The sequence below is a fragment of the Equus caballus genome, chromosome 4 (assembly GCF_041296265.1).
Source record: "Equus caballus isolate H_3958 breed thoroughbred chromosome 4, TB-T2T, whole genome shotgun sequence".
Lineage (NCBI taxonomy): Eukaryota > Metazoa > Chordata > Mammalia > Perissodactyla > Equidae > Equus > Equus caballus.
This window is the reverse complement of record NC_091687.1, coordinates 108,383,820-108,410,220: the sequence shown is the minus strand read 5'-3', so window position 1 is coordinate 108,410,220 and position 26,401 is coordinate 108,383,820. Positions and strand designations below refer to the sequence as shown.

Below are 26,401 nucleotides of genomic sequence, written 5' to 3'. Positions count from 1 at the left end.
TATTTAAAATCTATTTACATGGTTTTAATGGGTATAAAGCTAGGAGTGGAATTGGAAGTATGACTTTAAGATAAATGCCAAGAAGTAGGTTGGTGTGTCAACAAGTTAATAAATGGGGCCAGTCCCATGGCTGAGCGGTTAAGTTTGCACACTCCACTTCGTTGGCCCTGGGTTTCGCCGGATCAGATTCTGGGTGTGGTGCACCTAGCACTGCTCATCAAGCCATGTTGAGGCGGCGTCACACACAGAGGAACTAGAAGGACCTACAACTAGAATATACAACTATGTACTGGGAGGCTTTGGGGAGAGGAAGAAAAAAAAATTTTTTTAAACTTAATAAATGCGTAGTTTTGTTAGATATTGCCAAATTCCCCTCTGAAAAGACTGTACGTGTTTGCATTTCTATCAGCAATTTATGAGCGCCTCAAAGATTCTTTTAAAAGAGAAGTGATACCTCTAGAGCATTAAAACTGAAGTAATTTCAAAACCATGTTGTGCACGATGGCCCCCACAAACAGGTGTGCACTTAATGGAGTAAACTAGCTCAGCTGACATGTCATCTTCATTAGGAACAGTGTGAGGACCAAGAAACTCATTTAGCGCAGAGCAGCTATTCAGTCGTAAAGACTTCTCAAATATTGATTTCCTTGTGTGTGAGGAAAGGCTTACTTTGTACAGAAGTGAGTGGAATGGAAAAGGGGGGTGACCTAGATATATGGCTCCGCATGCATGCTTACCCTCATTATGGAGGGTATACTGCGACAGTGGCTGCCTCCCCCGCACGCAGTCCTGCGTCTCCCCCTAACTACTCTGATTTTGTTGCTGTCATTATCGTTTACTGTTATCCAGACCTTTCCACAGAGCCTTTATACTTTGAAGGAATATACCTCCACCCCTGGATCTGGGGGTGGGGCTTGTGGCTCAGGCCTCAGCTAACCAGCCCAGTCTTATTCCCTGACTGTGTTAGTGTTTCAGGTGTGGACACACAGCCCTATAAGGGCCAAGAGAACAGGAATCTGACAAGAAAAAGAAAAAAAAAGAAACCTAGATATTTATTGGCCTAGTTGAGCCCCTCAATTAAACTAACCTTGAAATCTGTCTTATCTCTGGACTTCCAACTGCATGACCCCCCAATAAATCCCATTTATTATTTAAATCAATAAGAGTTGGGTGTTCTGTGCCTTGCAACCAAAAACATTCTAATTTACACAGTGAGCAACTTCAGTATTGCCAATGAGAAATATCTCATAAGCACATGCTATTCTATAGGCTTTTTAAAGAATAAATGGGGGGGCTAGCCTGGTGGCGCATCGGTTAAATGCCCACATTCTGCTTCTCAGTGGCCCGGGGTTTGCTGGTTCAAATCCCAGGGGCAGACACGGCACCACTTGTCAAGCCATGCTGTAGTAGGCGTCCCAGGTATAAAGTAGAGGAAGATGGGCATGGATGTGAGCTCAGGGCCAGTCTTCCTCAGCAAAAAGAGGAGCATTGGCAGCAGTTAGCTCAGGGCTAATCTTCCTCAAAAAACCAAAACAAACAAAAAAACCCAAAAAGAATAAATGGGTGAAAAATATGTATCTTTGCATGAAATTTTTCATTCCACAAAACAGTTTATTTTTGATATTAGTGGCCAATTCTACTAGTCCCAAATTCTTGCCTCTTAGAACCCCAAATTGGACATTACTGTTACCAGACATAAATTTCTAGTTCCTCAAATCCTAAAAGTTTAGATCCAAACCTTTATCGAGAAAGTTTAACAAGGCATAAAAAGTTTTCAGGTCAGAATGGAAGACGTTCTTCTATTTTGGCTGCACTTTGCCACCATTTCGAAATACAGTTTTCCTGCAATTACAATACAACCCTATTCCTGCTTCTCTGAGCTTCTGCTTTGCTCACTCAAAGCCTTTCATTTATCCTGTTACAGATTGTCTGGTGTGGGTTGTTAAGAACTGTAAAGAACCTGAGCTTTTATGCTTCCTGCAAGCTGAGTTGGCCTACAGCAATTTCACGGACGCTGACAGAGGACACAAAAGTGCAAGTCAGAGACAAAGGACTTTATTACTCACAGCAACAGGAGCAGCCAGAATATCAGGACCTTCTTGTACTGGTTACCGGAACTCCAGTAACCGCAGGGAATGCAAAGAGGGTAAGGTACACCTACACACGGAGTGGATTGCAGTACAGGAGAGGAAACTTCAGCTTGGGGAACCCACGTCTATTATAGTGGGCAGTAAGCATGACTTAGCTCCTGAGGGAGACACTATATCTATCTTCCACAGCTGTTCACTATACAAATGTCTTTGACATCTTGTAGAATTAAAAAAAAGATAGACTTTACATTTCTAAGAGAGGAAATCCAGGACCCCAGTTCCAAACGGGTTATAGCTCAAGTCATCTCTCATCAATACCATCAGAATTGGGTTAAGATTTATCGACTTGCCTGGGGGAGCAAATAAGTTGGCACATCTTCTAAAGGATACATTTTAAATATTTGTCTATTTTTAGAGATCAGGTTCCTGCTTCTATGTACGGGAGGGGGTGAGAAGAAGGTGGAGTGGGTGAATGTTGGTGGTGGGAATGCACCAGCTTGCTCACCTCACCTTCGATCCCAGTCCACTAAACCTACACATGGGCACCAGCTGTCACTCAAGCATGTCTTTGCTGGTGTCTCTTTCACCCTCTTCGCAAGTGCCTTTTCTTCCTAACCACATACAGTGTTCTCCTTGAAAAGAGTTGCAATAAAAATAGTTTTTTCCATCTTGTATTCTTGTGATATTTTAGTACATGGAGAGGTTTTAGTACCCTTTATAGGGTGCCACTCTCGACAACTGCTAGACAGGCTCGTCTCTTAACCTGGCCATCGTGGTGAACAGGAGCTATATACTGACTATTGGCTGTATCCTTGGCACTATGTTAAGTGATGATCTAAGAAAGACTGGGAGGTAGGAAGGAAATCAATATTTTCTGCTAGGTGCTGTGCTAGCTGTTTTAAGTACATTATGTCATTTAGTCATCATAATACCGTGATAACTAAGGTCCAGAGTGGTAATTCATGTGCATCGTGGTAATAAGTGACAGAAACAGGTTCAAAATTCTAGGTGTATGATATTAAAATCCATGGCGAGTTCAGAAAATTCATCTCGGAATTCAAGAAAACTGTAACTCAGGGAGAAAACCTCTGTGCAATTAGAGAATAGTACTAACATCTGTTGAGTATTAAATGTGATTATTGACATTAAGTGCTAGAGGAAACTTCCTCTAGTTAAAATAATTACTGCCATACTCTATAATCTTAGGGGACTTCGGTTCTATCACCCACTGCTCCGTGTACAAGAAGGGACCACGAATGGTTTTGTGAGAAAGGTTTTAGCAGAGCCTGTAGCTGGGTAACACACGTTTAGGTACTTGACTTGGGTGCTCTCTTTAATTTTCACAAGAGGAATTAACTCGTCTTGGATTTCTACCACCTTGCTTTCTACTTCAAAGAAAAAGCATAAGCCCTCAGACTAGAACTTCCTCAACCTCTTTGAGGCCTCCCACCCCCAAATTTATCTGCATCTGCCCCCATTCTTGTCTCGTCTCTGTTCACAGTGGAAGAGACGCCCTCCCCCATCTAAAGGTGACCTCTACCCTCTTCCTCTCCAGGTCCGACTCCATCACATATTTCTCTCAGATCGTGTCTTTACCCATTAAGGCCCTATGGCTCTTTCCTATCAGCATAAAACATGCCCCAGACTTTGCCTTCTTAAAAGACTCTTCCTTGATCCTACATATTTTTTCTAGGTACCGTTATTTCCTTCCTTCACAGCCAAGTTTCTTTGAAGAGCTGCATGTATTTATGGTCTTTGCTTCCTACTTCCCATTAATGTGTCAACCCATTACAATGTGGTCAATGAAGTAATGTGGGCCAAAACTGTGCCTCAGTTTCTTCATCTGTAAAAATGGGGGTAATAACAGTTCCCCCCTCATAGGACTGTAAAGATTAAATGGATTATTATATATAAGGCACTTAGGACAGTGCCTGGCCCATACTAAGCACTAAAAGTGTTAACTATCATTACTATTATTATAATAATTACTTCTTAATTACACAGCTGCAACTGTAAGGATAAGAAAAAAGAGAACCTGGAGACAGCCAACCTCACAGTTTTGCCCAATTAAACAACAGATAGAGCTGTTGGAAAGTGAGTTTTTAAAAAACGCATTCCAGTAAATGACTTAATAGGTTGTAAACTCCACTCAGGCATGTCTCTTATCCTTTGTTGTGTGCCCAGAACTTGGCACAGGGTCTGGCATGTAGTAAATTCTCAGTATCCATCTATCTTGCTGTCATCTATGGATCTATCTATCTCAATGGATGGACACTTCATAACCAACAGTAAGAGAATTCTTCTACCGCCGAAAAGAACTTGATAAGTCTGCAGCCTCGGTAAAATTCTTTTAAATTTAGTGTACTTTTTTCCTTTCTTCAGAATTAACCATGCACAGCAGCTAAAGACTTTTAACCCAAGAACGTACAAAAAGGCCTGCTTGCTCAGTAAATGTTTTGTTAATAGTTAAAAAAAAAAAAAAGAAGTAGGTACATGCTGCCACTTTTACCTAATAAAAATAAATGCAAGTTTATGAGAGAGAAGAAAATAAAATCCCCAGCCGTCTCCCGGTCTCCTAGGAGACGGGGTCTGACGTCACCTGAGCGGGAGGGGGCTGGGGTGGGCGCGCACGCCCTACTGCGCATGCCCGCCGCCTCCCGGCCGAGGGCGGACGCAGTGCGCATGCTCGCGCCCGGGTCAGCGGGTCAGCGCGTCTGAGTGGCTGTGGGGTCGGCGCCGCCCGCGGTTAACGGCGCTGGTGGCGGGAAGCTTGAGTTCCTGGTGCGCCGAGCCGCCGCGGCGATGTGTAGTGCGTTCCATAGGGCTGAGTCTGGAACGGAGGTGAGAGCCGCCGGGGTGGGAGCGAGGGAGATGAGGGGAGGCGGGGCGCCCCGCCATGGGGCAGACGCCCTGCGCCCGGGGCCGTTCCCGCTGACCCGGGGCCCTCCGAGGTGGGCGGCCTGACGCGCGCTCTCCGAGCGCAGACGGAGAACGTTGTTCCCGTAGGTGCAGGACCTGCCGCGAGCACAGGCGGGGCCGAAATGCTGGCGTTGTGGTCCCGCCTGTCGCAAGCTCGCTGCCGTTAGAGGTGGTAAGCCGTGCCAGAGAAGCTGGGAACGGGGAGGGCTCGCCCCCTGGAGCGCTTGTGGACGCTTTGTAGGACGGGGGTCTTTGAGTAGGTTGCCTCCCCTTCTCCCGCTAGTCCACATGTCGCTGCCTGTGGCATCAAGCCCTCCATCCCACTTTACCATTCCGGCCTAAATACCTCCAGAGCCACACAGGCCGTTTCATGTCCTGTAAGACTTTATTTGGGAACTGAACCAACAGGTCACTAGTTAAGGAATAGGAGTAAGAAACAGCTTCTGCCGTTAAAGAACGAGGAAGGGAGGCTGACTTAAAACTTAGAATAGTGTGTGTAATAAATCATGCTCTCCAATAGAGGGACAGGCGTCCTGGAAAACTAACTGGGAGGAGACGATGACCGAACTGAAGTTTTTAAGGGCCGTTTGCCGTTGGTTTGGCAAGGAGGGGATGGCACTCAAAGCAGAGAGAGAGCCTGGCAAATAAATTCTGCGTTTAGTGGAGAGCATGGCTCATTTAGGGGAGCTGCAAGAAGTTGTGTACAGTTGGAACAAAGCTAGTGGGAGAATGGGGTGGAGAAGTTAGCCCTGAGAAATAGGCCGGGGTGGGTTATGAAGGGTCTTTCATGCAGGTGAGGAGAGAAGCAATACTCCAGGAGTCAGCAGACTGTTCCTGTAAAGATCCACATAGTCAGTTTTGAGGCTTTGCAGGCCGTTTGGTCTCTGTTGCAACTCCCTACTCAACTGCAGTCCTGGTGTGAAGGCAGCCATAGATATGTAAACAAACGAGCGTGGGTGTGTTCCAGTAAAGCTTTCATTTTTCAAACTTTTGGATTTGGCCCGCTGGCCATAGTTTGCCAAGCCCTGCTCCTTAAGGGTAGAGCCACTGCTTGGTACAAGAACTACTTCAGTTACAACATTACTTAAATGATCATTTGAAACCCAGCTTCAACTTGGATGACTTTTGCAGTTAGAACAAGCCTAGCATCCAAAAAATGGGATCCCAGCACCATCAAATCGTTGAACAAAGATTTTAGCATCAGGGCCAGCCTGGTAGCGTAGTGGTTAAGTTCGCCTGCTTTGGTGGCCTCGGGCCTCGTGGGTTCTGATCCTGGATGTGGACATGGTACTGCTTGGCGAGGCCATGCTGTGGCAGGTATCCCACATATAAAGTAGAGGAAGGTGGGCATGGATGTTAGCTCGAGGCCAGGCTTCCTCAGCAAAAAAGAGGATTGCAGCAGATGTTTGCTCAGGGCTAATCTTCCTGAAGAAAAAAAAAAAAGATTTTAGCATCATCCTTTGCCTGCCATGCCTGTCTGGAGATCCTAAGCCAGATTGCCTCGCTCAGGTTACTTCAGAGTGCAGTGGGTGGAGGGGGAAGAGTAGCGAGCTGGGCAACTGGTGCTTCTTTATCCTTTTCCTTTTTGTTAACAAAACCGGCTAAGCGAGCCTCTCTGCCCTTAAGTGCTGGGCACTGTATGGCCATTGCTTAATTTGTTTGGATGGTGTTTTCTTTCTTCACACATTAGTCTACTTTGTGGGTTCTACTTCGAGGTATTGTGTTGAGGAGGATACCTGAAGTCACAAGCTATCCCCGGAAACTGAAATAAGCTGCTTTAAAATTGTAATTCACTAGAATTCCCACCATATAAAATAGCTAAGCTTTCCCACATCTTGTGAGTGGGGAGAAGACATTTTATACAGGTTCTTCCAAGAAAACCAAGTTGCAAAGAATATTCTAACAGATTGAAGGGCTGTAGTTTGTGGTAGGTGAGAGCAAGTAAGCCCTTGGTTTAGAGAAGACAAGCATTTGAATACAATTGACGAGAGGATAATCTGATTTTTACCTTGGTTTTGCACAGTAGCAATGGCATTTTTACTTTTATATCCCTCTGAAGATTAGAAAAGATTGAAGTGATTGTTTTTTTAAAGGTTTGATTTTTTTTTCCTTTTTCTCCCCATTACCCCCCAGTACATAGTTATATATCTTAGTTGTGGGTCCTTCTAGTTGTGGCATGTGGGACGCCGCCTCAGCGTGCCCTGACGAGTGGTGCCGTGTCCGCGCCCAGGATCCAAACCTGTGAAACCCTGGGCTGCGAAAGTGGAGCTCTCAAACTTAACCACTCGGCCACAGGGCGGCCGCTAGATTCAAGTGATTTTGGCAATATTTTGGTATCATCCACAAAATGGCTTCATTTGCATATAGTTGTTAAATACTAGTTTATTATACATTTTCTCAAAAATGCTGGTATGCCTTGAGTTTTAAAATAATGAATGGATAAAAAATAGAAAGTGTCTTGTTCAGTTTGGGTTGCCAGGTAGAACATACTGTTTGCTTTTTTCTTTAATTAATTAGTCCTATTTATTATTAAAGTAGTACATGCTGGTGATCGAAAATTCCAGAAGTGCTGAAGTAAAAACTAGGAACCCCTCCCCCATTATCATTTCCCAAGGTGAATTTTTTTTGTACGTTCTTCCAGAAGTTCTCTAATGTCCTAATTTTGGAGGCTGAGATGGAGAATGCTGGGTGAGAAGTTTGAAGACCTTGGTTCCAGTCTTGGCTCTGCCAAGAACAAGCTTTGTGATTTTGGATAAGTTCTTACAACGTGGCTTCTACCTTTGTAAAAGGAGGGTGTAGACTCTGATTTCTCAGTTCCCCTTCAGCTCTGCCTCTAGGAGGGGGTCTGAGAGACTCCTTTCACTAAGCTCTGTAGTCGCTGCATAGTCAACACTTGATAAGTATTTATAGATAATAATGACTGGTTTTCTTTTCTTTGAAGAAAAGAGTAGAGTGGCCTTTTTGCCAGAAGCAAATATTAAATGAGACAAATATTTAATATTTATTGAATAATAATATTTTGGTTTTGTGTAATCGCAGACTTTTAGAACAGCACTTATTCCCTCCATCTTTGCTTTGCTTCTTACCCAGAATGGAATCAGCGCTCCATCATTACCATTCCTCCATTATAGATACCATCAGCTTCCTTGCCTCTTCACACCTCTGACCTGCTCTCCTAACCGTGCTTCACCCAGCTGTCTGCTTTTGCTGTCTCTACCCACTCGGCTGAATATTGCTGGGGAAAATCACCACTAGGCTGACGTTTCATTTTAAATTTCTAACCATCAACCTCGGATGGACTCCCAGGCCAACTAGATCTGCCTAGTAATTAGTTCCCTTTCTCACTGCAAAACATCTGTCATCAAATCCGACCTTACTCCTAAGTTCCATACACGTTTGTTCCATTATCTCCTTGACATATCCATGTGGATGTTTACTAGGCATCTCAAACTTAACATGTTCATTGTTGGTTGAATCCCAGATCCGGGGAAAATATAAGAAAGAGTATGTATTAAAGAAGAGTATTGTATTTATCAATCTTAAGTTTATGAGTGTGATAATTGTAGTAATGTACTTGTGCAGGAGGATACCTTTTTTCTTAGGAGATATAAAATATTTGAGAGGAAGTGGCTTAGCAAAAGAAAAATTTGGCCAAGTGTTAGCAATAGATGAATCTAGGCAAAGGTTTACTGGTGTTCACTCACTATTCTCTTTTTTTTGCATTTACCACATTTTATTTATCCATTCATCAGTTGGGGGACATTTGGGTTGTTTCCTCTAGTCTATTGCTTTAAAAAAATTTTTTTTAATTATTATTTCATTAAGGTCATATTGGCTTATAACATTGTGTAAATTTAAGATGTGTGTTATTAAATTTCAGTTTCTGTATAGACTGCATGTTCTCCACCAATAGTCTAGTTTTTATCCATCACTATACATACTCCTTTACCCCTTTTGGCCTCCTCCCACCCCCTTCTCTGGTAGCCACTAATCTGTTCTCTTTGTGTGTTTATCTTCCACGTATGAGTGAAATCATACAGTATTTGTCTCTCTCAGTCTGACTTACTTCGCTTAGCATAATACCCTCAAGGGCCATCCATTTTATTGGAAATAGTGCGATTTTGTCTTTTTTATGGCTGAGTAATATTCCATTGTGTGTATATACCACATGTTCTTTACCCACTCATCTGTTGATGGGCAATTGGCTTCCTTCCACGTCTTGACTATTATGAATATGAAACTGAAGTCTTGATTTACCACCACACGTGCACACCCATACCCCAACCTTCCTCCCAGGTCTTCCCTATCTTGTTAAATGGCAACTTTGTTCTACTTGTTCCCAAGCCAAAAACCTTGGAGTCATTCTTGAATCCTCTTTTTCTCTCCTGTCAACCCACATTCAATTCATTAGCAAATTCTGTCTGCTGTGCCCTCAGTATATATCAGGAATTTGCCCACATTTGACTGTCTTTATCGCAGCCATTCTTGTTCCTAGTTGCTGTCACCTCCTTTATTGCAACAGCCTCCTAACTGATCTCTGCTCCCACCCTTTCCACGCGTACTTACCCTGGTGTATGTTCCACATGGTAACCAGGGTGATCCATTTCAAACATAAGGAGAGGGGCCAGCCCAGTGGCTAGTGCTTAAGTTCACATGTTCTGCTTTGGCAGCTTGGGGTTTGCTGGTTCAGATCCCGGGTACGGACCTACACACGACTTAGCAAGCCATGCTGTGGCAGGTGTCCCACATATAAAGTAGAGGAAGATGGGCACAGATGTTAGCTCAGAGCCAGGCTTCCTCAGCAAAAAGAGGATTGGCGGCAGATGTTAGCTCAAGGCTAATCTTCAATAAATAAATAAATAAGGAGACCGCACTGCTGAAAGCTTTCCAGAGGCTCTTGTATCATTTATAATAAAATCTAGAGTTCTTATTTCCTGCAATGATGCATGATTTGCTCTTCTACATGATTTGCCTTTCAGCCCCACCCATACTCTGGTCTCCTCTCCTACTCTCCCTCACTTACTCTTCTTCAGTCTCACAGCCTTTTGCATTTCCTGTCCACTCTGCCTGCATTGCTGTGCCCTCAGAAATTCACAGGGCTCACTTCCTCACTTGCTGCAGGTTTCTGCTCACAGGTCAACTTGGAAGCTTTTCCTGATCACCCAGTCTAAGGCAGTCCTTCCTACTGTTAATTCTCTCCTTTAGTCTGTTTATTCTTAACACTTATCACACCTGACATTTTATATTGTTTATGTGTTGTCTTCCTCCCCGCCTCCTACTCTGCCATTTAAGGGGTCAAGAGAGCAGACTTTGTTGTCTTTTGGGTTTTCTCCTTTAGTCCCAGTGCCTAGAACAAGATTTAGCCCACAGTAGGCACTCATTAATTGTTTAGTGGATGGATTTCATACCTTCCTCCTCTTTTCTCCGCTCTTTCCACTTTGCCTCATATGTCATTGAGAAAAGAAGAAATTGTTTTTCTGCTTTTTCTCTCCAAGTCCCCCCAGTATATAGTTGTATATTTTAGTTGTGGGTCCTTCTAGTTGTGGCACGTGGGACGCCGCCTCAACATGGCCTGATGAGTGGTGCCATGTCCGCGCCCAGGATCTGAACTGGTGAAACCCTGGGCCGCCGAAGCAGAGAGCACGGGCTTAACCACTTGGCCACGGGGCCAGCCCCAAGAAATGTGACAAGAACTCCCTCATTTTTTCCTGTTGTCTTTCTGTTATGGTTTCTAGTTTGTTTCCATTATTGTCAGAGATCATACTCTGATTTCAGTTCTTTTAAATGTGTTGAGGTTTGTTTTATGGCCCAGGATGTGATCTTTTTTTTTTTTGTAAAGATTTTACTTTTTATCCTTTTTCTCCTCAAAGCCCCCTGGTACATAGTTGTGTATTTTTATTTATGGGTCCTTCCAGTTGTGACATGTGGGACGCCGCCTCAGCATGGCTTGATGAGCAGTGCCATTTCTACACCCAGGAATCGAACTGGCAAAACCCTGGGCTGCTGAAGCAGAGCACATGAACTTCACCACTCGGCCACTGGGCTGGCCCCATGATCTGTCTTGATAAATGTTCCATAGCCACTTTTAAAAAATGTATATTCTGCTATTGTTGGGTGGAATGTTCCATATGTGTCAATTAGATCCTGTAGGTTGTGTTGTTCACCTCTTCTGTATCCTTATGATTTTCTGTCTAGTGTATCAGTTGCTGAGAGGTGGGTGTTAAAGTCCCAGCTATGGGTTGGATTTGTCTGTTTCTCCTTTCAGCAGTGTTAGTTTTGCTTCATGTATTTTGAGGCTCTGTTTGATATGTACACGTTTAGAATCATATGTCTTCGTGTTGGATTGATCCTTTTATCCTTATGTAATGTCTCTAGTAATTTTCTTTGCTCTGAAGTCTACTTTCTTTCTTTCTTTTTTTTTTTTTTTGAGGAAGATTAGCCCTGAGCTAACTACTGCCAATCCTCCTCTTTTTGCTGGGGAAGACTGGCCCTGAGCTAACATCCATGCCCATCTTCCTCTATGTTATACGTGGGATGCCTACCACAGCATGGCTTTTACCAAGTGGTGCCATGTCCGCACCCAGGATCCGAACCAGCAAACCCCAGGCCGCCAAGAAGTGGAATGTGCGCACTTAACTGCTGTGCCACTGGGCTGGCCCCTGAAGTCTACTTTCTTTTTTTCTTTTTTTTTTTTTTGGAGGAAGATTAGCCCTCAGCTAACTACTGCCAGTCCTCCTCTTTTTGCTGAGGAAGCCTGGCTCTGAGCTAACATCCATGCCCATCTTCCTCTAGTTTATACGTGGGACGCCTACCACAGCATGGCTGCCAAGCAGTGCCATGTCCGCACCCCGGATCCGAACCAGCGAACCCCGGGCCGCCGAGAAGCGGAACGTGCGAACCTAACCGCTGCGCCACCGGGCCGGCCCCTGAAGTCTACTTTCTTAAAGATTGGCACCTGAGCTAACATCTGTTGCCAATCTTTATTTTTTTTTCCTACTTCTCCCCGAAGCCCCCCAGTACATAGTTGTATATTCTAGTTGTAGGTCCTTCTAGTTGTGGCATGTGAGACGCCACCTCAGCATTGCCTGATGAGCAGTGCCATGTCCATGCCCAGGATCCGAACCGACAAAATCCCAGGCCGCCAAAGTGGAGTGCACAAACTAAACCACTCGGCTGCGGGGCCAGCCCCTGAAGTCTACTTTAATTGAATATTAATATAGCAACTCCTGCTTTTTCATTGTCTGTACTGATAATAATATATGTACTGATTTTCTCTGAATTCCCTCCTGTAAAATAGAATAAATATTTTTGCTTCTAAGGAAGGGCAACTTCTTGTGATGTGGATTCCATCCATCCCATTCCTCTTCCTCAGGGACGTCACTCCTGCAGATATTCACACTCCTGTGGTCATTTTTCTCTCTTTTGTGCATCTTCAGTCTTTTCTACCAATCATTTCCCTCAGTACCCCAGCATAAAACACTAAAAACAAAACAAATACAAACCCTTAATCAGCCCCATTCGCTTACTCCTTAGCAGAGAAAAGAGGTGTTTGTACACTGTGCCTGTCCTTCCTTGTCTCCCATTCACTCTTTAGGCCGCTGCAGTCTGACATCTGTCTCCACTGTTCCACGAAAAGTGTTCTCATCAAGGTTATCAGTGAACTTTATGTTGCCAAAGGCTCATTTCTAAATGCTGCTTGTACTAAAGTCTCGGAACCCAACAGAATGTGTGCTTCCTGCAGGCAAGCTGTCAGCAGAGAGGAAGGGGCTGATCAGTGCGTGTGTAGTTCCCCCTCTTAAAATAACCCATTAGAAAAATCTCTCCTTCCCTGGGGAAGAGAGCACGAGAGGATGCGAGAATACACCAGAAGTGTTTCTCCTCACACACGAGGGGGGAATGAGCATTCCGCCAACATTAAGCCCCTGCGGTTTAGGTTCTGTGCTTTACTGTCTCTTTCTGGGAGCTTGCATATACATAGTCGATTTTTCTGTCTAGATGAAATTTTGAAGCACAGTGATATAACTTCCTAATGAAATCTTAATTATGCATTTAATGGAATTACTAATTTGTTGGATTTTATAATTTAAAATTTAGTCCTTACGAATTCTGCTAGAAATTAATGCTGCTTAAATAGTCACATATATATAGGAGTTTTTGCTTGACTTTATATATTTATCTATTTTTCCTTTCCTCTTATAGGATTATTGCTTTAAAAAACATTATAAAAGCAGCAACTCCTCAGGGAATATACTTGGAAACAATGGAATTTAACCATATAACATTTGGATAACAGTTGACTTTTCTGTATAATTTAGACAAAAGCTTTATGGAAGAGCCAGGCCTAGTACTCCGCCCTGAAAGGCTACTGAATTTTCACAGTGGCAGGGGAGCCTAATGTCAGATGTGAAGAAGAACTTCTCTAACTTGAGGGACTGCCATGAGAAGGGCCAGATTTTGCGTTGGCCCTAACACAGCTGCTGCAGTCTCTTGCCATTCTGCTCGTTCCAGCGTTGTAGTTATACACGTTTTTGCCTGGAGTGAATTTTCTCTATCAGTAGGAAAACTACTAAGCAGTGTACGTTTGTGAGTAGAAATCCAGCCTGTTAGAGGACAGGGGCAATATTTGGCTTAGAACGTTGGCTGCTCTAGGTAGCCTTTTGTACTTACCGGTTTGAAACCTTGCTGTTGGGTCCATCTGTAGACAGATTTACTCACAGAAGTCAGGGGAAATCAGCCTTTATCCAAATGAGTCTCACGTCCCCGTTTGCCTTAATATCATTCATTGCTGATGAATTTGGTTTTTAAGCACTCCTTCCTGCTCTAGTGTGAACTCTTATAACTTACTAAATCAGTGTTTAAAAACATCGATAGCATATGTATTCTACTTAACAGCTATTGAAGGTATATGATTGCCTCTAAAATGAACTTTTGTTAGTGAGTATTAAGAACTTAGGGGGCGGGCCCGTGGCCGAGTGGCTAAGTTCGGCACTCCACCACCTCGACCTAGGGTTTCGCCAGTTCAGATCCTGGGGGGTCATGGCACCACTCATCAGGCCACATGGAGGCAGCATCCCACATGCCACAACTAGAAGGACTCACAACTAAAATATACAACTATGTACTGGGGGGCTTTGGGGAGAAGGAAAAATAAAAAATAAATAAAATCTTTAAAAAAAAAGAACTTTGATGATAGCCATAAGAATACTCATGGACTTTTGTTTAGTAGAAGTTTGCATAGATTGTCCAAACATATGAAAATCTAAATAGTTTGAGGTTTTTTCTACTCTCCTTCTTTCCCCCGATTCTACCTACCTATGCTGTTTACCTTCAATTTAACAGGCAGCTACCAAGTTCCTGCCAAATGTAAAGATTTTGGAATTGGTGGCAAGCTAGTCTAGATCCGTTTCCGTTTAATCTTGAACATCGACGTGGGAGACGGGCTGGTACTGTGTTCTTATGGATAGTAATAGCTTCATGAAAGGAAGTGACCCTGAAGAATGTGTAGAATTTTCCATCGTTCAATAATCTAGGCCTTAGGGATTTTGATTACGAGAATAGGGAAAGGGCGTGCCAGGTAAAAAGGAAAAAAGCATTGCTCTATCAGTGCACATTCTGTATGTATCTGAGAAGACTATGTGCTAGGTCTCTCATTCAAAATTAAATATGCCTGTCACAGGGATTAGAATCGACCATCCACATTTTATGCCTTCACAGCGCCCCGTGTGTATTTGTATTATAGCCCCTACAGTACTTTATTGCACTTTTTAAACCTTGTGACTCCCCCTCATTAAATTCTTAGAGGCCAGGAACTTTGTCTGCTACATATGTATATCCCTAGCACCTCACTCAGTTCCTGGAACACGCTTGACTTGCCTGAATGTTGATTAACGAATATCTGTGTGAGTATTATCTGTATACTTGGTCCAGTAAAGATGCTGCTATTGAAAACATTTGGGGCTGCTTGTTGCTGTTAGAGGGAATACTAAAAGCAATGGTTGAAAAAGGCCAGATTGGTTTGATCTTTAGCTTAGTAGATCCAAAAACTCTATTTCCTCCTTGCACTCAGATTTTATCAGACTCAGTGATACTGAGTCTACTAGTCTTTTCATCTTAAAAAGTAGAATAATAACAGAGTTAATGTAACAATTAAAAGAAATAATGTATATAAGTTATGTACTGCTGATACCACAGTAGGCACAAATAGTAGCTATTTTTATGATCATAAAATCTAGCAGGGGCCGACCCTGTGGCCAAGTGATTAAGTTTGCATGCTCTGCTTCAGCAGCCCAGGGTTTCGCCAGTTCGGACCCTGGGCGCAGACTTGGCACCGCTCATCAAGCCATGCTGAGGCAACATCCCACGTAGCACAACTAGAAGGACCCACAATTAGAATATACGACTATGTACTGGGGGGCTTTGGGGAGAAGAGGGGAAAAAAAAAGAAAATTGGCAACAGATGTTAGCTCAGGTGCCAGTCTTTAAAGAAAAAATCTAGTGGGTACTGATTTACAAGCCAAATGCCAAATCTGTTAATTTACAGTATTAGTGAAGCTGTCAAATAGACTAAAATTATGTTGCCCACTGTGTCTTCTTTCCCAGTTAGGAAATTCAGTCTCAGAAAGGTTGCTTAGAGAATCAAGAGAAACAGTTGAATTATCTCAATGGTTACCATCACCAAACTCTGATTGCCTCATATGTGAATCTTCACTAAAAGGATGAAATGGTCATGTCAAGCAGAAGTTATTTGGGTTCCCTTTACCCTGAACACTTAAACTCTTCTTTGCCCTTCTGAAACTCCAGATTGACTATTCCTTGCTTCTCTCAACTCATTCCTCAAATCTGGAAACATCATTTATTTTAATTTCTATAAGAGTCAATCACATTTGTCAGATTTTCAGGGTGTTTTCTACTTGGGTTTGGAAGAGATCTTGTCTCATAAAGTGACTTCTGTAAGATGTTGATATTATCCGTGATTTTGTAAGGTTACGTCCAAGGGTAAATCTATTTCCAAGTTCTGGGTGGTACTTTCAATCGCTCTGGCCTCAGTACACTCTGCTTCTGGCCTTACGAAACATTATTTTGAATATTCTCAATGTGGGAAGTTTTTGTCCTTTGAAAAAGAATTTGATGTTTTTTTATTAAGATTATGATAGATTACAACCTTGTGAGATTTCATTTGTACGTTATTGTTAGTCATGTTGTGGGTACCCCACTTCCCCCTTTGTGCCCTCCCCCACCCCCCCTTTTCCCTAGTAACCACTGATCAGTTCTCCTTGTCTATATGTTAACTTCCACCTATAAGTGGAATCATATAGAGTTCGTCTTTCTTTGTCTGGCTTATTTCGCTTAACATAATACCCTCAAGGTCCATCCATGTTGATGCGAATGGAACAATTTTTCCTTTTTTATGGCTGAGTAGTATTCCATTGTGTATATATACCACATCTTCTTTATCCAATCATCAGTTTCTGGGCATTTAGGTTGGTTCCACGTCTTAGCTATTGTAAATAATGCTGCAATGAACATAGGGGTGCATGCGACTCTTGGGATTGCTGATTTCAGGTTCTTAGGATAGATACCCAGTAGTGGGATGGCTGGGTCATAGGGTATTTCTATTTTTAACTTTTTGAGAAATCTCCATACTGTTTTCCATAGTGGCTGCACTAGTTTGCATTCCCACCAACAGTGTGTGAGGGTTCCTTTTTCTCCACAACCTGTCCAACATTTGTCGCTCTTGGTTTTGGATGTTTTTGCCAATCTAACGGGTGTAAGGTGATATCTTAGTGTAGTTTTGATTTGCATTTCCCTGATGGTTAGTAATGATGAACATCTTTTCATGTGTCTATTGGCCATACTTATATCTTCTTTGGAGAAATGTCTGTTCATGTCCTCTGCCCATTTTTTGATCAGGTTGTTTGTTTTTTTTGTTGTTAAGCTGTGTGAGTTCTTTGTATATTATGGAGATTAACCCTTTGTCAGATAAGTAGCTTGTAAATATTTTTTCCCAATTAGTGGGCTGTTTTTTTGTTTCAATCTGTTTTCCCTTGCCTTGAAGAAGCTCTTTAGTCTGATGAAGTCCCATTTATTTATTCTTTCTATTGTTTCCCTCAACTGAGGAGTTATAGTGTCCGAAAAGATTCTTTTGAAACTGATGTCAAAGAGTGTACTGCCTATATTCTCTTCTAGAAGACTTATTGTTTCAGGCCTAATCTTTAGGTCTTTGATCCATTTTTGAGTTTATTTTTGTGAATGGTGAAAAAGAATGGTCAATTTTCATTCTTTTACATGTGGCTGTCTAGTTTTCCCAGCACCATTTGTTGAAGAGACTTTCTTTTCTCCATTGTATGCCCTCAGCTCCTTTGTCAAAGATTAGCTGTCCATAGATGTGTGGTTTTATCTCTGGGCTTTCAATTCTGTTCCATTTATCTTTGCACCTGTTTTTGTACCAGTACCATGCTGTTTTGATCACTGTAGCTTTGTAGTATGTTTTGAAATCAGGGATTGTGATGCCTCCGGCTTTGTTTTTCTTACTCAGGATTGCTTTAGCAATTTGCGGTCTTTTGTTGCCCCATATGAATTTTAGGATTCTTTGTTCAATTTGTGTAAAGAATGTCCTTGGGATTCTGATTGGGATAGCCTTGAATCTGTAGATTGCTTTAGGTAGTATGGACATTTTAGCTATGTTTATTCTTCCAATCGATGTGCGTGGAATGTCTTTCCATCTCTTTATGTTGTCGTCAACTTCTTTCATGAAAGTCTTGTAGTTTTCATTGTATAAATCTTTCACTTCCTTGGTTAAATTTATCCCAAGGTATTTTATTCTTTTCGTTGCGATTGTGAATGGGATTGAGTTCTTGAGTTCTTTTTCTGTTAGTTCATTGTTAGCATATAGAAATGCTACTGATTTATGTATGTTGATTTTATACCCTGCAACTTTGCTGTAGCTGTTGATTGTTTCTAATAGTTTTCCTATGGATTCTTTGGGGTTTTCTATATATAAGATCATGTCGTCTGCAAACAGCGAGAGTTTTACTTCTTCATTGCCTATTTGGATTGCTTTTATTTCTTTTTCCTGCCGAATTGCTCTGGCCAACACCTCCAGTACTATGTTGAATAGGAGTGGTGAAAGTGGGCACTCTTGTCTTGTTCCTGTCCTCAGAGGGATGGCTTTCAGTTTTTGTCTGTTGAGTATGATGTTGGCTGTGGGTTTGTCATATATGGCCTTTATTATGTTGAGGTACTTTCCTTCTATACCCATTTTATTGAGGGTTTTTATCATAAATGGATGTTGGATCTTGTCAAATGCTTTCTCTGCATCTATTGAGATGATCATGTGGTTTTTGTTTCTCATTTTGTTAATGTAGTGTATCACGTTGATTGACTTGTGGATGTTGAACCATCCCTGTGTCCCTGGTATAAATCCCACTTGATCATGGTATATAATCTTTTTTGATGCATTGCTGTATTCAGTTTGCCAGAATTTTGTTGAGGATTTTTGCATCTATGTTCATCAGTGATATCGGCCTGTAGTTCTCCTTCTTTGTATTGTCCTTGTCAGGTTTGGGGATCAGAGTGATGTTGGCTTCATAGAATGTGTTAGGGAGTACTCCATCTTCCTCAGTTTTCTGGAATAGTTTGAGAAGGATAGGTACTAAATCTTCGTTGAATGTTTGGTAGAATTCTCCAGAGAAGCCGTCTGGTCCTGGACTCTTATTTCTGGGGAGGTTTTTGATCACTGTTTCTATTTCTTTACTTGTGATTGGCCTATTCAGATTATCCATTTCTTCCAGATTCAGTTTGGGGAGGTTGTAAGAGTCCAGGAATTTGTCCATTTCTTCTAGGTTGTAAGATTTGTTGGCATATAGTTTTTCATAGTATTCTCTTATGATCCCTTGTGTTTCTTTGGTATCTGTTGTGATTTCTCCTCTCTCATTCCTAATTTTATTTATTTGAGATTTCTCTCTTCTTTTCTTGGTGAGTCTGGCTAAGGGTTTGTTGATTTTGTTAATTTTTTCGAAGAACCAACTCTTTGTTTCATTGATCCTTTCTACTGTCTTTTTCATTTCAATATCATTTATTTCTGCTCTTTTTTTTATTATTTCCCTCCTTCTACTGACTCTGGGCTTTGTTCTTCTTTTTCTAATTCTGTTAGGTGTCTTTTGAGGTTGCTTATGTGAGCTTTTTCTTGTTTAGTGAGGTGAGCCCGTATTGCAATGAATTTCCCTCTTAGGACTGCTTTTGCTGTATCCCAAATGATTTAGTATGACATGTTCTCATTTTCATTTGTCTCCAGATAATATTTGATTTCTTCTTTAATTTCTTCAATAATCCATTGTTTGTTCAGTAGCGCGTTGTTTAGTCTCCACATTTTTGCACCTTTCTCTGCTTTATTCTTGTAGTTGATTTCTTGTTTCATAGTATTATGATCAGAAAAAATGCTTGATATTATTTCAACTCTCTTGTATTTATTGATGTTTGCTTTGTTTCCCAAAATATGGTCTATCCTTGGGAATGTTCCATGCACACTTGAGAAGAATGTGTAACCTGCTGTTTTTGGATGAAGTGTTCTATATATATCTATTAAGTCCATCTGGTGTAATTTTTCATTTAATTCTATAATTTCCTTGTTGATTTTCTGTCTGGATGTTCTATCTATTGGTGTTAATGGGGTGTTGAGGTCCCCTACTATTATTGTATTGTTGTTGATGTCTTCTTTTAGTTCTGTTAAGAGTTGCTTTACAAATTTTGGTGCTCCTGTGTTGGGTGCGTATATATTCATAAGTGTTATGTCTTCTTGGTGGAGAGTCCCTTTTATCATTATATGCTGTCCCTCTTTGTCTTTCTTTATCTGTTTTGCTTTGAAGTCTACTTTGTCTGATATTAGTATAGCGACACCTGCTTTCTTTTGTTCATTATTAGCTTGGAGTATTATATTCCATCCCTTCACTCTGAGTCTGTGTTTGTCTTTGGAGCTGAGATGTGTTTCCTGGAGGCAGCATATTGTTGGGTCTTGTTCTTTGATCCATCCTGCCACTCTGTGTCTTTTGATTGGGGAGTTCAATCCATTTACATTTAGAGTGATTATTGAGATGTGGGGGCCTACCATTGCCATTTTATGTCTTGTGTTCCGGTTCTCTTCAATTTCCTTTGTTTCTCGTCCCATGGTTTAGTCTGTTCTGATGGAGAGCTGCTACTCTCTGTTGTTGTCCTTCTACTTATCTCCTTTGCTCTTGGTTTTGTAGCCCCTTTCCTTTTTTTGATTTTTCAGGAATGAGGGTTTTCCTGAGCATTTTTTGAAGAGGAGGTTTTGTGGCAATGAACTCCCTTAATTTTTGTTTATCTGGGAAAGTTTTTATTTCTCCATCGTATTTGAAGGATATTTTCGCTGGGTAGAGAATTCTCGGCTGCAGGTTTTTGTCCTTCAGATTTTTGAATATATCATTCCACTCTCTTCTAGCCTGTAAAGTTTCTGCTGAGAAATCTGCTAATAGCCTGATGGTGGTTCCTTTGTAGGTTAATTTCTTCTGCCTGGCTGCCCTTAGTATTTTGTCCTTGTCGTTGACTTTTGCTAGCTTCACTACTATATGCCTTGTGGTTGGTCTTCTTGCATTGATAAAGTTTGGAGATCTGTTGGCTTCTGTCACCTGAAGATCCATCTCTCTCACCAGATTTGGGAAGTTCTCAGCCATTATTTCTTTGAATAGGCTTTCTGCCCCTTTCTCCTTCTCTTCTCCCTCTGGTATACCTATAATCCTTACATTGCATCTCCTAATTGCGTCACATAATTCTCAGCGAGTTTCTTCATTTCTTTTTAGTCTTAGTTCTCTCTCCTCCTCTGCCTGCAGCATTTCTATATTCCTATCTTCCAAATTGCTAATTCTTTCCTTCATGTTATCGGCCCTACTGTTCAGTGCGTCTAGATATTTCTTAATCTCCTTTATTGTGTTCTTCATTTCCAGTATTTCTGTTTGGTTCTTCTTTATAGTATCGAACTCTTTTGTGACATAGCTCCTGAACTCGTTGAGTTGTCTATCTGAATTCTCTTTTAGCTCACTGAGTTTTTTAATGATGGCTGTTTTGAAGTCGTCATCATTTAGGTTCTATATTTCATTGTCTTTGGGATTGTTTTCTGTGTATTTGTCATTTTCCTTCTGTTCTGGAGATTTATTATATTTTTTCATATTGCTTGATGGTGTAGATTTGTGCCTCCACATAGAGATAGAGTTCAGTTACTGCTTCCACTTGTTTCCACTGGTGTGGCAGGGGAACGAGGGTTTATACTGCACCAACCAGGAACCCTATCAGCTGTTGCTAACTGGGCCTGGGCCCCTCCTCCTAGTCACAGTGGTCCTGTGGGTTCCCTCTTCATCTGTGGGGGCCGTCACGGGGGGACTTCAGGCTGCTGATGCCTACTGTTGCAGACCACCTAGACGTGCTCCCTCCTTAGGGTCTGCGGCAATGTTATGGGCTTTCCCAGTGGCCAGGGGCAGGATCACTTATATTTGCAGCTCTGTCACTGTCGGCACCCACAAAATCTCATTTGTCCACTATGGGTCACAGCAGAGCTATTGGCATCTTCTACAGTCTGTGGTTAGCTCACCTAGCTATGCTGCTTTTGTCCCAGGGTCTTCCAGCCTTGTGGTTGCTGGGTGGGTGGTCTCTACTAGTGCTGTGCAGAGGCTTTCGCTGAGGCTGCTATGAGACTGTAGAGTTTCCCCCTGGGCCATGGAGCCGGGTCGCTGGAACTCCACCCAGCCCCAGTCCTCTCCCCCAGGATCTTGGGGAGCCTCTTGTCCTGTCTGGGGGATAGCCGGAGACCTTGAGTTTAGTGGCAGCTGGCTGACTGCTGCCCTGCCTGGGATTCTCCTCTTCGGGACCCTCCCGGCGTTGTGGGTGCTGGGCGGTGCCTCTCTGCTATTTGCGGGTAGAGGCTATGCCTGCTGCCAGGACGGAAGCCCAGAGTTTCCGCCTGGGCCGCGGTGCCGGCTGCCAGAACTCCACCCAGCCCCAGACCTCTCCCAGGAGATCTCCAGGAGCCCCGGGTGCAGACCAGGCAATAGCTGCAGTCAGTGGGGCCAGCGGCGGCAGCTGGCAGGCTGCTGCCCCGTTTGGGATTCTCTCCGGGAGCCTCCCAGCGTGTGGATGCTGGGCGGAGCCTCTCCACTAATGGCAGGTAGAGACTTTGCCTGCTGCCCGGACGGAACTCTGGAGTTTCACCCCTAGGCTGCGGAGCCGGCCGCTGGAGCTCCACCCAGCCCCAGTCCTCTCCCAGGAGATCTCCGGTAGTCCCGAGCCTGGATTGGGCGACAGCCGCAGTCTGTGAGACCGACGGCGACAGCTGGCGCGTGCTGCCCCGTTGGAGATTCTCTCTGGGAGCCTCCCGGCGTTGTGGATGCTGGGTGGAGCCTCTCCGCTAATGGCGGGTAGGGCTTTTCCCCACCACCTCCGGTGTGTAACTCTGGAGCTTCCCTCTGGCCTTAGGTGTAATTGCGGGGGGCTTAGGTAGGGCTCTGGTCACCTGTTTCCACCGTCGCTCCTCTGGTGTGCGCTCCCTCCTGCCTGTGGTGTGTGGCGATGTTCTGGGGGCATCTGCTGGAAGAAAGCTGCTTGCAGGTACTAGGCTGTTCGCGGGTCAGGGTCAGAGAGTTTTCACCTATCTCCACCTCCTCCCGGAGGGAAGTCCGTCCGCCTTCCGATGTATAGCAACGTGGATCTCTTAGGCGTCCTGAGATGCTATATGGATATCCTTTGTTAAGCGATGAATGTCCAATTAGTTGTAGATTCGAAGGGGGAGAGACAAAGAAGACTACTCATGCCGCCATCTTGGATCTCCTCCCAAGAATTTGATTTTTTAAGAACAATGGAAAGTCAGATGCAACTTGGCTAAGTCAGCCAGTTTGGTACGAGGAGTAATACCATCTTTGTCCAAGAGTCATGTCAATAAAATGATAATACTTTCTTGTATACTATCTTACAAGGAAGTCTCAGAGGGAGGGTTCTAAAATATTTTGAGCAATGACAGAGTAAACAATTGGAGTAACTTCCCAAGTTAGTCATTCTGATGAGGACGTTAGTCATTTGTGTACATGCTTTTGAAAACATTTTATAGTCATTTCATATGTTCCATCTTGGCCATGGAAGTCTCTGTCTTCTCCTTTAAGCTGGACTTTCAATCTTGTAACTCAGTAGTTCTCATTCTTTTTGGTCTTAGGACTGCATTACATATGTAAAAATTATTGAGGATTCCAGAGAGCTTTTTTTAATTGAGGTATAATTGATATTATATCAGCTTCAGATGTGCAACATAATGATTTGATATTTGTATATATTGTAAAATGATCACCACAATAAATCTAATTAACATCCATCACCAAAAGAGCTTTTGTTTATATGAGTTGTATCCGTCAATGAAACTGAGAAATGTAAAATTTAAAATATTTACATTCATGTACAAGTGACAGTAGTAAACTTGTTGAATATTATCACAAATAACTTTTTTGAAAAATAGCTGTATTTTCCTAAACAAAAAATGTAATAGTGAGGAGTGACACTGTTTTACATATTTGCAAATCTCTCTCTTTTTTGTGTGTGAAGAAGATTGGCCTTGAGCTAACGTCTGTTGCCAGTCTTCTTCAAAGAGAGATTCCTCAAGCAATCTTCCTCTTTTTGCTTGAGAAAGATGGTTGCTGAGCTAACATCTGTGCTAATCTTCCTCTGTTTTATATGTGGGACGCCACCACAGCATGGCTTGATGAGTGGTGTGTAGGTCCACACCCAGGATCCAAACCTGTGAAACCCTGGGCTGCCAAAGCAGAGCACGTGAACTTAATCGCTACACCACCAGGCCAGCCCATGCAAATCTCTTGAATGTCTGGCTGAAGAGAAGTTAACTGGGTTTCCTTCTCTTCTGTATCCAGTCTATTACTGTATGTTGTTCTGGTTAAAGTGTATGAAGAATATCCGGCCTCTTATATAGTTGGAAAAGGAAAGACTTTTTTAAGATCTTTTCAGATAATTGTGGATAGTCTTCTTTGATATTATACCAAAACTTGACTAGTAGTAGTTTTCCTAAAAGTTAATTGTAATGTAGGGTATAGAATTGCATCAGTGAACTTTTCTGTCTTACACTTAGAGAGAATCTTTTACCCAGGAATGATTTAACATCACGCCTTGGTCATTTGCAAATATTGGTCCGCTGAGTTATATAGATCTTCCAAGTATTGACAGGTTTCCTTAAATAACTATCCCCGCAAAAATCACATTCTTTAAAATCACCAGTGAGTTCACCAAAAAGGACCTAAAGTTTTGGGAAGCTATCAAGCTCACAGTGGTGGATAAAAGTTTTCCAAAATTCAAATACTATCATTGGCAACAAATACTGTCAGTTATTTTCTTTGTTTTCAATAAAATGTCTGCCAGATACCAAAGTCTGGGTAATCATAGTTTGTCTATCAGTAGTTCTTTCAAATAAAAGGATATTTCATGAATAAAAGCATCCACCTCAAATAATCACACAAGTGCTTTTCCTAGGGAAAAACCTTTGTACTTCAGTTTGGAGCCTTATGTGTGTGTGGAGTTATGGAGAAGTCCCCAAGACTGTCTTCATTTGTGTCACCAACTGGAGAGTTCCAGGTCCCCAGGACCACCTTCAGGTGTAATAATTTCCTAGGACTCACAGAACTCGCTGAAAGCTGTCAGATTCATGGTTATGGTTTACTACAGTGAGAGGATGCGGATTAAAATCAGCCAGGGGAAGAGATGTAGTCGGACGAAGTCCAGGAGAATCCAAATGCAGAGCCTCCAGCTGTCCTCTCCCAGTGGAACTGTGGACAGTGCTGACTTCTCCCAGCAGCACTGTGGCACTGTGCCCACCAGGGAAACTCACCTCAACTTGGACATCCAGAGTCTCTGTGGGGCTCTCATTTATACACGGTCATCTGCCCAAACAGCTACCTCATTCTCCAGCCCCTCTGGTCCCAGAGGTCAAGCTTCACAAAGTCCCCACCGTAAGTCACATTGTTAGACTGTCTGGTGTGGCTCAAGGCCCCAGGTGCATGAAGATGCTTTCATCAGGCAGGATATTCCAAGAGGTTTCCAGATGATCCCCCAGGAGCGAGGGCAAAGGCAGTACTTCTTCTTGGTCAACATGGAATTCTTTCCCACTAGTATGCTTTCCAGATCACCAAGAGTATTTTAAAAAGTACTCAAGAGTCATAATTTCATAGAACTAATACTTTTTACTCCCTCATCAGAGGCATTCTTCTGTAAACTAGTTTTGCTTGTTTGGGTGTCTTTCTGCCAGTGGTGAGGAGTCCCATGTGTGCTAACACAGCTTGATGCCGCTTCCTGATGGGCCGGGGCTGGCACTCTTACCCACCGTGGCAGCATCAGTGCAGGTGTCAACTTAGTGGAAAAGGCAAATAGTGTCTTCATATATGTGAAAATAGTCTTGACCTTAGATGCGCCTTCAGAATCGCTGCTCTCGCACTTTCTTGTGTCATTACCAGTCTTTACCTTGTTTTGTAATAAAATCTCATCTCCCGGAAGACCTAGACTGCTAGTTCTTTGAGGGCAGGTTGTCTTCCTCATCTTTGTAGTCTCCATTTTACCTGCCATAGTGTTTGTGGACGTAATAGAAATTCAGTACATGTTTGCTAAACTAATGTATAGAAGCTTTTCATCGCTTCAGGAAGTCTTTTCAAAACTTTGGCCTCAATAAAAAAAACACGAAAGGTGACTGCTTTTCTTCCCCTTTCTGATATGGTTTTTTTTCTTTTGTTGTATAGAAGGGTTGTCAAATCTGTGCTGATTTCCTTAGAAACTTGAGAATCAGCTTTGATTATGATTCCCTCATTGACATTTAAATCAGTGCCCGAATTCTTGCAGTCCTCCTAACTAAAGACTGGCGGGCACTCCTCCAGGCTGGGTGAGACTCCAACCTTGGCTGTGGTTCTGGTCATACTCAAATCCATCCCCTACCAGCCACAAAGGTGATCTGTCTGAAATTCGGGTGATAATAGCTCAGCCTTACATAGTACTTGCTCTGTGCTAAGCACTCTTTTTTTTAAGATTTTATTTTTCCTTTTCTCTCCAAAACCCCCCGGTCCATAGTTGTGTATTTTTAGTTGTGGGTCCTTCTAGTTGTGACATGGGACGCTGCCTCAGCATGGCTTGTCAAGCCGTGCCATGTCCACACCCAGGATTCGAACCTGCGGAAACCCTGGGCCCTGAAGCAGAGCATGCGAACCCAACCACTCGGTCATGGGGCCAGCCCCTGTGCTAAGCACTCTTAACATATCAAATTCTCAATGCCCTGTGAAGGACATACTGTTAGTTATCCTCACCTTACTGATGAGCCTCAGGCCCAGAGAAGTGAGCTGGCAGGTCTAGTT

General features: G+C 42.8%; 1 protein-coding gene across 1 annotated transcript in view; it reads left to right on the top strand.

Moving 5' to 3' along the window:
- Positions 1–4,845: 4,845 nt before the first annotated feature.
- Positions 4,846–26,401, top strand: part of XRCC2 (X-ray repair cross complementing 2) — a 33,686-nt gene continuing 12,130 nt past the window's right edge. Inside the window, exon 1 of the mRNA NM_001309266.1 lies at positions 4,846–4,931. Coding sequence (NP_001296195.1) covers positions 4,893–4,931 — 39 coding nt within the window. The 5' untranslated portion in view covers positions 4,846–4,892. The remainder of the gene's footprint in view (positions 4,932–26,401) is intronic.